At 38.6% G+C, this 13,278-nt stretch overlaps 1 protein-coding gene across 2 annotated transcripts in view; it reads left to right on the forward strand.

Annotated features, from left to right (window-relative positions):
* The window catches only part of SZT2 (SZT2 subunit of KICSTOR complex), a 3,556,133-nt gene that overhangs the window by 2,514,943 nt on the left and 1,027,912 nt on the right, over window positions 1–13,278 (forward strand). For both annotated transcript variants that reach the window (XM_044085412.1, XM_044085413.1), the window contains exon 57: window positions 12,015–12,145. In XM_044085412.1, coding sequence (XP_043941347.1) covers window positions 12,015–12,145 — 131 coding nt within the window. The remainder of the gene's footprint in view (window positions 1–12,014; window positions 12,146–13,278) is intronic.

Here is a 13,278-nt window from a genome sequence, read left to right on the forward strand (position 1 = left end):
TTATACGCAAAGCCTTTAATCACTAATTCATAACTTTTAAGAAGTATTTTTTTCTGCCAGTCCATAAAATTCTTATAAAATTGGTATCCTATTCCATCTAATCCTGAAACTGACTGTAAATGAACTTGTATAAGCACCTTATTTAATTCATATGAGGAAATATAATTTTCTAATTCATTATTTTCTTGTTTTGATTTTTTTTAACATGCCATTCTTTTTGTACTTTTTTGTCTTGAAATAATTTCTTTACAGAATTTGTTATTATATTCATAAGTTGTTCCTCTAACCTGCTTACTTCTCCTCTATCATCTTTCATTTCTGTAGTAGTATTTTGTTTAACTGTGCTACTCAAATAGGTTGATACCTCTTCTTTTTACAGTGTAAATAATTCTTTAATTTTCACTTGATTCTTTTCATACATTCTCCATTCTGTCACATAATACTGTTCCTTTCCAGTTCCTTTAAAGCTTCCATACACATCGTTTTACAAATGTTTCCACTTTTCTTACATTTCACTGCCATTCTAAAAGTATTTGTTAGATTTTTCTTATAAAGCCAGTCACTACTTAGACCTGGTTTTATAACACACACTAGTGAAAATTTGATCTTTCCATAAACACATGCTTATTTTTTTCCTTTTTCATTCCATAACTTTTCATTTATTCTCTTTATTCCTTTTCCCAATCTGATATATGCCTTATTTTCTTGTATTTCTAGTCATATGGCTGAGTGATCTGAAAAGCCTGCTACAAGTGTCTCTTCTTTAGCTATATTTATTTTATATATATTTAAATATATATATTTAAACCTTGTGATATAATAAAATAATGTATTTCCGTCTTAACTTATAAAATGTGGGAATTCATGAATTAACTTATAAAATGTGGGAATTCATGATTTGGAATAATTTTTGGACATAAAGTTGAGGTATATATAACTTCTAAAATTTTCTTAATATCATTTCATCTTCTTTTTTCCTCTCAAATCACAGTTAAAATATCATGTTAATATATTTAAATTAATTGCTATATAATACTAAATGTAGTGAAATAAATGGTCCCTTTCTATACTTGTAACATAGGCATATAGTGCTATAATTCTGTATACCTGATTATTTTTATTTATTTTATTTTACATTTGTTGACCAAGCTAGTCTAACTGGATATATGTCCATTTTCAGTAGAGGTCCGGGAGATAAGCTCCAAGACATAAACAATCACATATAAATACAACAACAAATAGCAAGTAGTATAAAAAGTGTATACAACAGTATGCCATCTGAGATCTACAGTAGTTGATTTTCCCATCATTGCCAATGGTTATGTTCAGTATTTTCAGTGATATTCTACAAAGTACAACTGTGCCTGAACATAGCTCCTTTCCTAAGTTCCATATTGTACCTCCTCCCCAAAGTTTCTTTGTTTGTAATCTCTCTCTTTCTGTCAAAAATCTTACATCAGTATCACACTTACTACACCAATTTAGGATGCCTGTTCTGCTTATATTTTTGATACTATTTACATTTACTGAAAGCACTCTAAAGTTGTCATTATGTCTGTGTTGTAGGTTACTAGAAATTGTGTAAATTTGAAGAACTTATCTCATTTGCATTATCGATTTCCTTTCTTTTTCTATTTTACACTTATCCCTTTAAACATTCTTTTTCTGCCTTTTACTCTTTTGCCAATAGAATTCTTTTAGCCTTTCACTATTTTCCAAATTATATCCTTCTCATCACTTATTTCAGTACCTTATTCTGTGTTATCTTCTGTTTCATGTTTCTCTTTATTTTTATTCTGATCTTGCTTTCCTACTTTTTCTTTGTCTTGTATTGGGACTGTTCCTTCTCTTCATATACTGTCCTCACATTTGTTTTCTTCTTCATCCTTTTCTATGGATTACATCCCATCCATAAATGCCCACTTTTGTTACATTCATAACATTTGAATTCACACTTTTTTTGCATCATTTCCCCACAAATAACATTTCCTGTTACCAGTTACTTATCAAATGATCATCTTTTCCACAGAAAATAATGTTTTCGATTGTCCCCAATATTTTACAATACCTCTGTTACCCTCTACATTTATTATACTAGGGATATGAACAGTTTTATTTCTCCATTTTCAGTACATTATGACTTTCTCACCCCCTCTCCATAATCCTCTGTTATCATAGACTTTGGTATAGTACATAACTTCTTTACAAAGATTTCTCTGTGAAATCCTTTAACCACATAAGAATTACATGTATTACAGTTCTTTTTCTCCTCATACCCACCCGAAAAACTTTCCAGAACAGAACCAGTATCAAAAGTAATGTCACAAAATGTCTCTTTATGCATAAGAATAAAAACTCTTACTTCCTGGGCCTTCACACCCAATGGAACTATAAAGTTATCCCAAATGTCATACCTGTCCATTTCTTTTTCTTCTCTGTTCTGCATTTTCATCATAAATGCCTTTGATTGTTGACATTTCCTTTTTTTCTGTTCATCTCGCATCACTTTTTTTGCACTTTAACAGTCATGTCTGTATATGATTTGTTTGTCTGGCAGTCTTCTTTCAAAATAGCTTCCAATTTCTCCATTCGAATTTTCTGTATAATTTCACCCCATAAAATATCTTTTCCACTCTCCGTTTCACTCTGAAACAACAATTCACCCAAAATATTGTCCTGCAACTCTCCTGACTGGAGGGATGCGCTAACACATCCATCATTGTTTTGAGTGTTTGCTGCCAATGAAGTAAATAAATTCTGCTGAAACAGCCACTCAGAATCTGTTAGAGCTTCAAACACTACACCGGCATTCACTTCTGTGCTATCCATCATCTTGGATCTTTGTGAGTTCTGGCCTCCCAGCCGTCCCTGCACTAAGAATGGAACAAGCACTCTAATGAGTAGGGAAAGGTCCCTGATGCCCTGGCCAAATTTCCTGTAATAGTATAAATACTACTGTGGGTCTCCCCTGAAAAGAGGCTACTAGACTAGTGGGACTAACCCGGTCAAAAAGGATAAATAAATAAATAAATAGAAATAAAAATGAGTTTTCCACATGAAGTCACTATTGTCAGGAGCTTTCTTCAGTTCTTCTTCCTGCTTCAGTTGTTTCACATCCTTCTTTAACATCAAAGTAATTTTAATGTAGTTTTTCATGCTCACTGATTTTTTTTCTTAAGGTTGTTAAGTAAAACATCCGTGAAGTATTTTCTTGTGATTAAAGTTGCAGTGGATATGAATAACAGTGCATGAGAGAGGGCCTTTGCCCTCAACCCTCCTGGTACTTTGCACATACTAATTCTAAGATTACTGTACCTTAAAGCTGGCAGGAATACTTCAAGGTACTGCACCCTTCACACTTTCATTTGTACCCTTTCCATGGATCGCAATTACAGATCTCAAAATTAGCCCTTCCAAAAGAGCCATTTCTTTACGTTTACCAAGCATAAATGTATGTATTCTAAGACCACAAACAGAGGTCCAAGTCCAGGAATGGTAGCAAATTGTTTTATTCACAAACAGGATAAGCGCTTTCGTCTTGAGTACAAGACTTCATCAGATACCTCCACATTATATTACTTAACTATACCATTAGGCCTAATTAAAATTTAAAGACACACAATGCCTTTAGATGTAAATCCACATGTATAATTTTTATGTTATACTTTCATTCCTAAATGAAACTTTAAAATAACCTACCATAGCTGTGTGATGTTAAAAAATAATACATATACCTTAAAAAATAAACCTTATGAAATGGTTACACTTGTGAAGCTTTAGCTAATAACACTGGTTTAATAGTAATATATTCATTCAAGCCTGGGGGAATGTTAGATTTTAACCTCAGCTGCCACTTTAATTCTTTGTTCAACAATACATTTTAACATCTCCCCCTCTAGGATTTATTTTAACCATTTCAATGATACCAAAAATAAAACCATTAAAACCAGAACAATAGATGGAATGTTTGTATAGTGCACTAGTCTCTTTTTTAATCTTAATATCATAAGCATGTTCGTACATTCTGTCCTTGAGAGCCCTCTCAGTTTTTCCTATATAAAATGCAGGACATTTTGCACATACAGCTAGATACACTATCATTTTCGTATTACAATTCCCCTTACAAAACCTCGCTCTACTATGCATACCATTTTGTAGACATATACCGTATGTATTGTATATAAAATTATGTTGGGAAAGTTAATGATTTGAAATTTATCTTAAACTGATCTCTCTTTCCCCAAAAGTCACTGTCCATTTGCCTTTGTTGATGCTACATTGGTCAGTGCTTTTGAGTGGCATTGTTGTTACAGTGGCACTAGCACTGATTATTTATACCGTGACAACATGATCATGGTTTTCATAGATTCAAGGCAGACAGTATTAGTACGATTTAATAGTATGATATTTTAAGGTACAAGTATGAATTTTAGACATTGTGTCCTTAGGCAAGAATTCTTTACCAGTAATTAACACAGGAGAACATATGGTTATTGATAGTCTGTTGGGACAAAGGCTGGTTTCAGCAGAAACCTGGGGAACAAAGCTCCACATTACATAAGCTGCACAGGCAGTTAGCAGGAACTAATAGTGAAATATACTATATCACACTTAGTGTATGTAATTTAATAAGTGAGTATCATGTTAACATCACACAAGTCTATAACATATTCAGAATTACTTTACATTGTATGTATATAATCACACTGCAGTTATAGTACACAGACAGATGAGGTATGTGCATCTAATCAGTTATTCTACCAAGAACTGTAAAAAAAAAAAAAAAACAAGATAGTGTGTGAAGAGTTAGTTATATTTGCGGATTTGGGTACATAAGGAGGGAAGTCGTTTCACTGTAAGGTACAAAAATTATTTTGCTATCCTGCTTATCTATCACATGGAAGTAGTTGACATGTATATCCCTTTTTCACACTGTCATTTGTACCCTTTCTGTGGATCGCAGTTAAAGATCTCAGAATTTGGCAGCACGTGTCTGTTTCCGAATAAAAGCTGTTTTGTTTCTTTTTTGTTTTGCCACCATAGTGTAAGCTTCACCTTCTCTTTGATTTGCTTCCAATTTATGCTAAACTTTTCTTCTTCTTCTTCCTGGGCCTTTTCTGTTTTGGAGCATTTGACACTTGAACATTCTTGCTCTCAGTGAATAAGCCCTCTCGAACTTTTGGCTCAGTTTAGTCTTCTCCTCAGTGAATCAGATTCTTACATAGTCTTCTGCTGTTTTATCCCGTAATTCACCAGACAATTGTCCCTTCAGGTTAGTCATTAATTCAGAGTATTTTTCTGTGCTTACTAGTCACCAAAACTTATCAGGAAAAATAAACCAAGAATTTCACCCCTTGGTATCCATACATGTTCTTCGTGTTTCACTGTTGCAGTCATTATATTTGGGTTATCTGCTTACAGGTAGCCCTCAGTCAGCCTGATTAACAAAGTCTTGGGTCCTGCGTCGATTGCCATCCCTTCTTCCATGATGTCAGGTCTTCAGGGGTATAAAACATGCAGCCGACGCCATTACACCAGTCTTTCTTGCCGTGCGGTGCCTGAAGCAGAAGCAGTTCACAAGTGCCGGTTGGCCGACTCCTGAAATTTTCGTTTTCGAGTTTCAGAACCGAAGTCTTCAACTAAAGCTAAGTACCCTTTTTCTTGCTCCTTACTGATGTCAGTAAAAGTTAATAATTGCATTACTTGTGGAAAGCAAATACCTCATAAAGATTTTCATTCGTACTGTATTCCTTGCCTAGGCCCTGACCACGATGTACCTTGCTGTCGGTTTTGTGCTTTATTTAATCAGCGCACTATCCGTTGTCGGTATATTTTCGCCTCTAAATATTTCCATTCTTGGTTTAATTATCCAGAAATGTCGTCGGTTAGCCATCTACCGGGATTCTGAAAAAATGCAAAGATAAAGACAGATACAGGCCGCCGAGGTCCAAAACTGCCGACGACGCTTCTCCTAAGCCAGTCGCCAGTTCGCCGGTACTCAGTGAGGCTCTTTCACAGCCCCTGATACCCGCTACTTTTGATTCACAGGCCTCTACTGAGACCCATTCAGAGTCCGGTATGCCGCAAGATGCTTCAACTATGGAACCCGCGGATGTCTCTACCTTGGATGGGCCCAGAGACGTTGTGCAGGCACCAGCTTCTGAGGGTGTATTCAGGCCTACGGACTTGCATATTAAACCCACGCCTCCTTCTTTACTTGGGCCTAAATGTCGATCCATGCCTAAAAAAACGATGCCCAGGCCACATGCTCAGGCCTCTATGCCTAAAAACAAATGATAAGGATCTAATAACTCTAATCAGGGGTAGCCAACCCCCCCCCCCTTCTAAGAGGCCTAGGACTGAAGTTGATTATGAATCTTCTGATCAGGATTCTGTTTCCTCCATTTTTCTTTTGGGGAAACCTTACATACTCTAAGGGAGCATTTCCACTGGGAAAGCCAGGATTTTTCTGATTCAAAAAAAGAGGCTTAGGGATTTCCTTCTCATACCTCAGCATAAGCCTTTAGCTATTCCTTCTTTACTAGACATCGTCGATTATGCTTTTTTCAGGATTCTAGTTTGGCCCCTGATTCCCTGCCTCCTGCTCCCAGAAAACCTGACAGATACTACAGGGTCCCTGAGTCCCACAAGTTCCTTTTTAAAAATCCTATTGCAGATCCAGAGACTGTTTCACAGGGGCCCAAGGGCATTAAGGCTTCTACTGTTAAAAGTCCTACCCCTTCTGATAGAGACTCCAGGGCGCTGGATAGATGGGGTAAGAAGGTTTACACTTCTGCAACCTTGGCCATTGGGGCTTTAAACTGCCAGTTTCATATGTTAAAGTATCAGCAACATGTTATTGGACTGCTTAAACAGAAAATGATGTTGATTCCTGACTGTGTGGAAAATAAAGAATTACAGGATTTAATGCATTCTGCTGAACAAGTTGGAAAACATACTTTGCAATGTGGTTTTGATTCATTAGAGGCCTCTTGCAGGGCTGCTGTTACTGGGTCTGTGCTCAGAAGGCATGCTTGGCTTAAGGAGCAATCTTTGCCTAATCATGTTAAAGCTAAATTGTTGGATGCTCCTTTAAATCAAGACCACCTGTTTGGCAAAAAGGCTGAGGAAGTTCTTAAAAAGGTGGAAGATAAAGCTACATCTATGCAAACTGTTAAAGATTTTTTACAAGTTCAGCCTCCTAGATTTAGTAGGCACTGGCCCTCTAAAAATTGGTCCTTTCTAGCCCCTTCCAGGTCTTCTCAAGCCAAAACCGGACACAGCAAAAACCCCAGGTTTCAGTCCCAGGGGACACACAGAACTAAGCAGTGGGGGCCTCCACTATCAAATCTGGGAATAATAAGACTCCCCCCTATGGTAAACTGTCTCAATGACTTCCTTTTAAAATTTCCAAGCACTTATCAACTGACTGCCCCTTTGGGGGGAAAGACTGCTCTTCATGCAAAGAATTGGGAACTCATTACCCAGGACAAATGGGTTTTAAATATAGTGTCCCAGGGATACATATTTCACTTCCACACGTTGCCAACACCAAGCGGGTGACCGGACCTACCCACAAATCAGTGGGTAGAGGCCCAAAAACAAGTACTTTCTCTCTTAAGCATGGGGGCTATTCAACTGGTACCAGAAGAGGAAAAGGGACAATGTTTCTACTCAAGACTTTTCCTGGTACCCGGAAAAGACATTTCATGGTGTCCTATCCTGGACCTGTCTACTCTAAACACCTTTTTGGAGATTCCAAAATTAAGGATGCTGACTCTTCACCAATTACTTCCTATGCTAGGCAAAGATGCCTGGTTGGCAACACTAGATTTAAAAGAAGCATACCTGCACATCCCAATCAGGGATTCTTGCAGAAGATACCTATGCTTCAAAGCAGGCTACACACACTATCAGTTCTCTGCACTGCCCTTTGGCTTATCTACAGTGTCCAGGGTATTCACAAAGTGCCTAGCTCCAGTTATTGCATTTTGCAGGCAAAGAAATATTCAAATATACCCATACCTGGACGATTGTCTAATTCAGGCAGAAAGCCAGGACATACTTTTGAATCATTTGGCCTTTGTACAAAGGGTTTTAACTTATCTGGGGTACACCATAAATGAAAAGAAATCACACCTGGTACCCTGTCAACAGATTATATTCCTGGGAGCAAGCTTGAATACAATTTCTCAGATGGCTTACCGCACGCCAGAGAAACAAATTCATTTGACAACCTACTTCAAACAAGTGGCCACAAAAACCCTGCTATCTGCAAGACAAATACTGTAAGCCTTGGGGTTCATGGCCTCCTGCATTCTTCTAATTCCATATGCAAGACTGCATATGAGGAAACTAGAGTGGTATCTAAAAAGCTTATGGTGTCAACATTTTCAAGACCTAGAAACAATGATTCCTATCATACCTTGCCTAAGCCTAGAGATCCTTTGGTGGGCAGAGGCCTGCCGTCAAAACAAGGGACTACCTTTCACACCACCCCCTGTCACCGAAACCCTAACAACAGATGCATCAGACTATGCATGGGGGGATCACCTGGCAGGGAAGTGCATTCAGGGCAAATGGAACCCAAGTCAAATGCACCTGCATATCAATCAAAAAGAAATGTTAGCTGTACAGAATGCTCTGACAACCTTCAAGGACCACATTCTTCCAGGACAACTAATGGTAAAGACTGACAACACCACTGTTATGTGGTACATAAGCAGGGGGGTACACATTCTTACCCCCTCTGCAGACTAGCCATGGCATTGTGGAACACAGCCTTGAGCTACCAAGTGCACCTACAAGCTCAATTCCTGCCAGGAAAATTAAATACACTGGCAGATGGACTAAGCAGAAACCTCATGGACCCACACGAGTGGAAACTGGAACCAATGATTTTCAACATGTTGACAAGCAAATGGGGGAGCCCAGATATAGACCTGTTTGTCTCTCCCCAGAACTACCAATTGGACAAATTTTGCACAAGGACTCCCCACAAACAAGCCTGGAAAGTGGATGCTCTGTCCTTCATCTGGAAAAACCTATCAGTTTATGCCTTCCTCCGTCTGCCTCTACTCTCCAAAGTACTACTAAAAATCAAACAGGACAAACCAAGGATGATTTTGATTGCTCCAGACTGGCCGCGCCAACACTGGTACCCCCTCCTGTGGAGTGTGTCACGGTTATCTCCATGGCACCTGCCTCAGACTCCTTCCCTACTGTCTCAGCAGGAGAACCAGATTGTGCACCCTCAGCTTCTAACATTGAACCTTGCAGCCTGGCTAATTACTTAATCTCTCTTTTATCATCCCTCAGCAAACCTGTGATGGATATCATTTTAGAGGCAAGGAGGCCTAGTACTAGAAAGTCTTATGCTGAAAAATGGAAAAAATTCTGTGCCTGGAACCAATCTGAAGGGATGAGCACAGCAGTGCCCAATTTACCTCAGATTTTACAATACTTAACTGAGATGCTTCATAAGGGCTTGTCTTTTTCCTCCATTAAAATCCACGCCTCAGCCATTTCAGCTCATTATAACACAGAACCTCCCCTATTCTCTCATCCACTGCTCAAGCAGTTCCTCAGAGGGGCCAAAAATTTGAGACCACCCAAGTGAGCTCCAACCCCAGCCTGGGACCTTAACTTTGTCTTGGAGAAACTCACTCTACCTCCTTTCGAGGCAGCTGCTACTGCAGAGTTAAAATTTCTTTCTTGGAAAACAGCTTTCCTTTTAGCAATCACTTCAGCTAGAAGGATATCTGAATTACAGGCCCTTATGGCAGTGGAGCCTTTCATCATCTTTCCTGCGGATAGGGTGTCCCTCAGAACCAATCCATCCTTCATGCCCAAGGTGGTATCCAGTGTGGCTCTTAATCAGTCCATTCATTTGCCAACCTTCTTTCCCAATCCACAGAATAAAGGGGAATGGATACTGCATTCCTTAGATGTGCACAGACAACTTAGATTCTATTTTAACAGGACTAAACCTCAAAGGAAATCTGAACAACTGCTGGTGGCATTTGCTGCAGGGGCAGAGGGGAAGGCTATTTCAAAGAAAACCATTTCTAAATGGATAAGACATTGCATTCATTTCTGTTATAAGCACCATGGGAAACCTATCCCCCAGGGGATCAGACCTCACTCCACCAGGGCTGTATCTACCTCTACAGCCTTTCTCAGAGGCATCTCTACCAGGGACATCCTAGAAGCTGCTACCGGGAGTTCTGTACGTACTTTCACCAAGCATTATCATTTGCCAATTTCCTCTAAATCCAGAGCTGGCTTTGCCAGTGCAGTCTTGCAGGGCCTTATAGCTGGCCCTAATGCTATCTAAATTCCTCCTCCCAACCATAGCTTTGGGAATCTACCCAAATGTAATGACTGCAACAGTGAAGCACGAAGAACATAGTACAGTTGTGTACACTTACATTAATGTAGATGTTCTTGTGTATTCACTGTTGCAGTCCTGGTTACCCTCCCTCCAGCCCCCTAACTTCTTTTGGCTATACCTCTACTTTCCTTTACTATGCTTAAAAGCCTTTTTGGTGTATTTGCTTTTTTGTTGGAGGTATATCTTTGTACTTTTATATTTAATTGCTTCCCATTAGGGGGGGCACCTGACATCTGGGGCAAGAAAAACTGATATAATGGCATCGGCTGCATGTTTTATACCCCTGACTACCTGACGTCATGGAAGAAGAGACAGCAACCAATGCAGGACCCAGTTAATTAGGTCGACTGAGGGCTACCTGCAAGCAGATAACCCAAATGTAATGACTGCAACAGTGAATACACTCGAACATCTACATTTATGGTAAGTGTACACAACTTTACTTTTTTCCTGCATCATTGTAGCTGTTCTGTGGACAGATCATTTTTACATGTAACCCTGAACTCTTGCTACATTACTTGGGTGTAAGGGTGGGGCTGTGCTTTGAAGCCAGTCAAACTTGCTTCTTATGCTGGAAATAAAGGAAACTGTATATAAGGTGTCTTAAGCTTTTAATGCTAACCCCATGCTCATTCAAAGTGCATGTGTTCGCTGTTGGATAGGCAGAATATAATCATGAGGTTACAGGTTCCTTGTAAGGAAGCCTGAAGTGCTTTTAGTTCATGTCATCTGGATAGCACTTCTTCTTAAGTTGTTTTACCTTGAGGAACAATACAGCAGTGATTAGTGCAGTAGCCTCACAATGCTTGGTTCTTGGCTGAGGTCCTTCTTAGTAGAGTCCTCATAGCCTTCCTGTGTTGATGTGGATGTGTGTGTTTTTCCAGGTGCTGCAGTTTCCTTCCACATCACAGAGACATGATGTAGGTAAATTGGTATTCATAAAAATTACCTGTAGATTTGTGAGCACAGTGAGTGTGTGTGCATGTATCCTGCAATGGGTTGGTATCTCAGTTTAGACAAGTTTCTATGTCCTGCAACCATTGAGTGTGGATGTGGCTGTCAGCCCACACAGTTTTGCATAGAATGTTCACCACTCACTAGATGTTTATTTTGAGTTGGTTCCCTTGTCATTCAATTAATCTGTGCTGTACTGAATTAGGTAAAATGTCAGGAGAAATGTATTTAATAAAGTTTAGTGGTGGGTTTCAAGTTATGTAGTTGTCTGAACTTGTGAAAGGTTTCACAGACATAAATACAGACATTTGTGCAACCGCCTGACATTGTCATCTAGTGCAACTTTTTGTCCTGAATTTTCTCCTTTGTCAATGTGGTGTGATATTTATGATTATTTTAATGTGTGAATAAGCATTTCTGTGACTTGGGTTTGTAAGGGAATGTAATTTGAATGAAATGTCAGTGAATTACACACGAGTAACATTTTAATGATAGTGGAGGAAGCCCATTTATTCTATGTAATACATCAAAATAGTTTTCTTGTTTGATGCCACAGACCATAGGCATTCTGAGTTTATAAAATCCTCTTTAATTTGTCTGAGACAGAACTATTTTCTCTTGCTAATTGTGCAGCCTTGTGATACATCTTTTTTCACTCTTTCAACAGCCCATAAAGGTTTCCAGCAATTTGAAGCAGTGTCTGATGACAGAGTGTCTGATTCTCCTAGCTCAGGGTCATCTGGAAGGAGAACAATTCCAAGGCAGAGGTTTCTTATCATTGATGTGGTTGACAGAAAGGTATTCCATAATATGAATATTGGCTAATGTATTAAACTCAATCTCTAAGTTCATAACAAACAAACCAAACAGGCTTTTCTGGAAGGTGGCCATTTAAAAATATATTTTCATATATCTGATGTATGATTCTCATTCTAATTTGTTCATATTTCATATATATATGTGTGTGTGTGTGTGTGTATATATATATATATATATATGTGTGTGTGTATGTATATAATTAATTTGAGTAATGACATCTGATTTATTTGCATGTTCCAGATGTACTCTGTCGAGTAAATTAAATACTGTACACTACACATGTGACTAAAGACAGATTTTTAAGCAAGGTCTTTTTGTACTACAAAACATGATTCTATGCATTTGGATATCCTTGTTTATTGTTCTTTTCTATGATCATACTTTAATTTAATTTTGATATTAGTAGAACAGATTTATCGTTAGTCCACTGACATACAGATGGTGTTCCTGTCTAGATGCTTGTGATTTCTTTAGTTAGTGTTACAGATTCTGATGAGCTGGCCAAAGAAGATTGAAGCTGCTTATGGTAATATTTCTGCCACAAGAGTTGACTTGGGTTTTTACACTGCTTGATAGAGTCACCTCCTCCACTGGATGCTGGCAGGGCCAGAAGTAGGTAACCAAGTGATGCAGTACAGACAGATGTCTGTAACTGGGTGTGCATGTGTTTCCATGTGAGTGTGCTGCCCATGTTGTCATTGCAAACTTGGCACAGGGGAGAGGTTGTGAGTAGGACATTTAAGAAAAAAAAAAGCCTTGGCCCTGCAAGAAATAGTGTTGGAGGTTTGTTCCCCATCATTTGCACTTATGTAGAATTAATAGGGCGGGGACTTTTGGAGGCACACCCAATGCCTGATGTCACTAACGTCACTAGGGGTGCCAAATTAATATGAATATGAAAACACAGTTTTAAATACCTATGGAAGCAGTTTATATTCAAAACTTTAGAAAGTAAACATTTTAATAGTAACTCATTGAATAAGTACACTGTGATCAGCAAGTAATTAAAAAAATATCCAGTGAGTTAAGTTTGACATGGCTGCCAGCTCTGCAGATAGGAGAGTTTGGCCCTGACTATACATCACACCTCACAAAACCTTAGTGCAGCATGT

This window comes from Protopterus annectens, chromosome 10.part0 (genome assembly GCF_019279795.1).
Source record: "Protopterus annectens isolate FY-2018-M chromosome 10.part0, PAN1.0, whole genome shotgun sequence".
In the NCBI taxonomy this organism is placed as follows: domain Eukaryota; kingdom Metazoa; phylum Chordata; order Ceratodontiformes; family Protopteridae; genus Protopterus; species Protopterus annectens.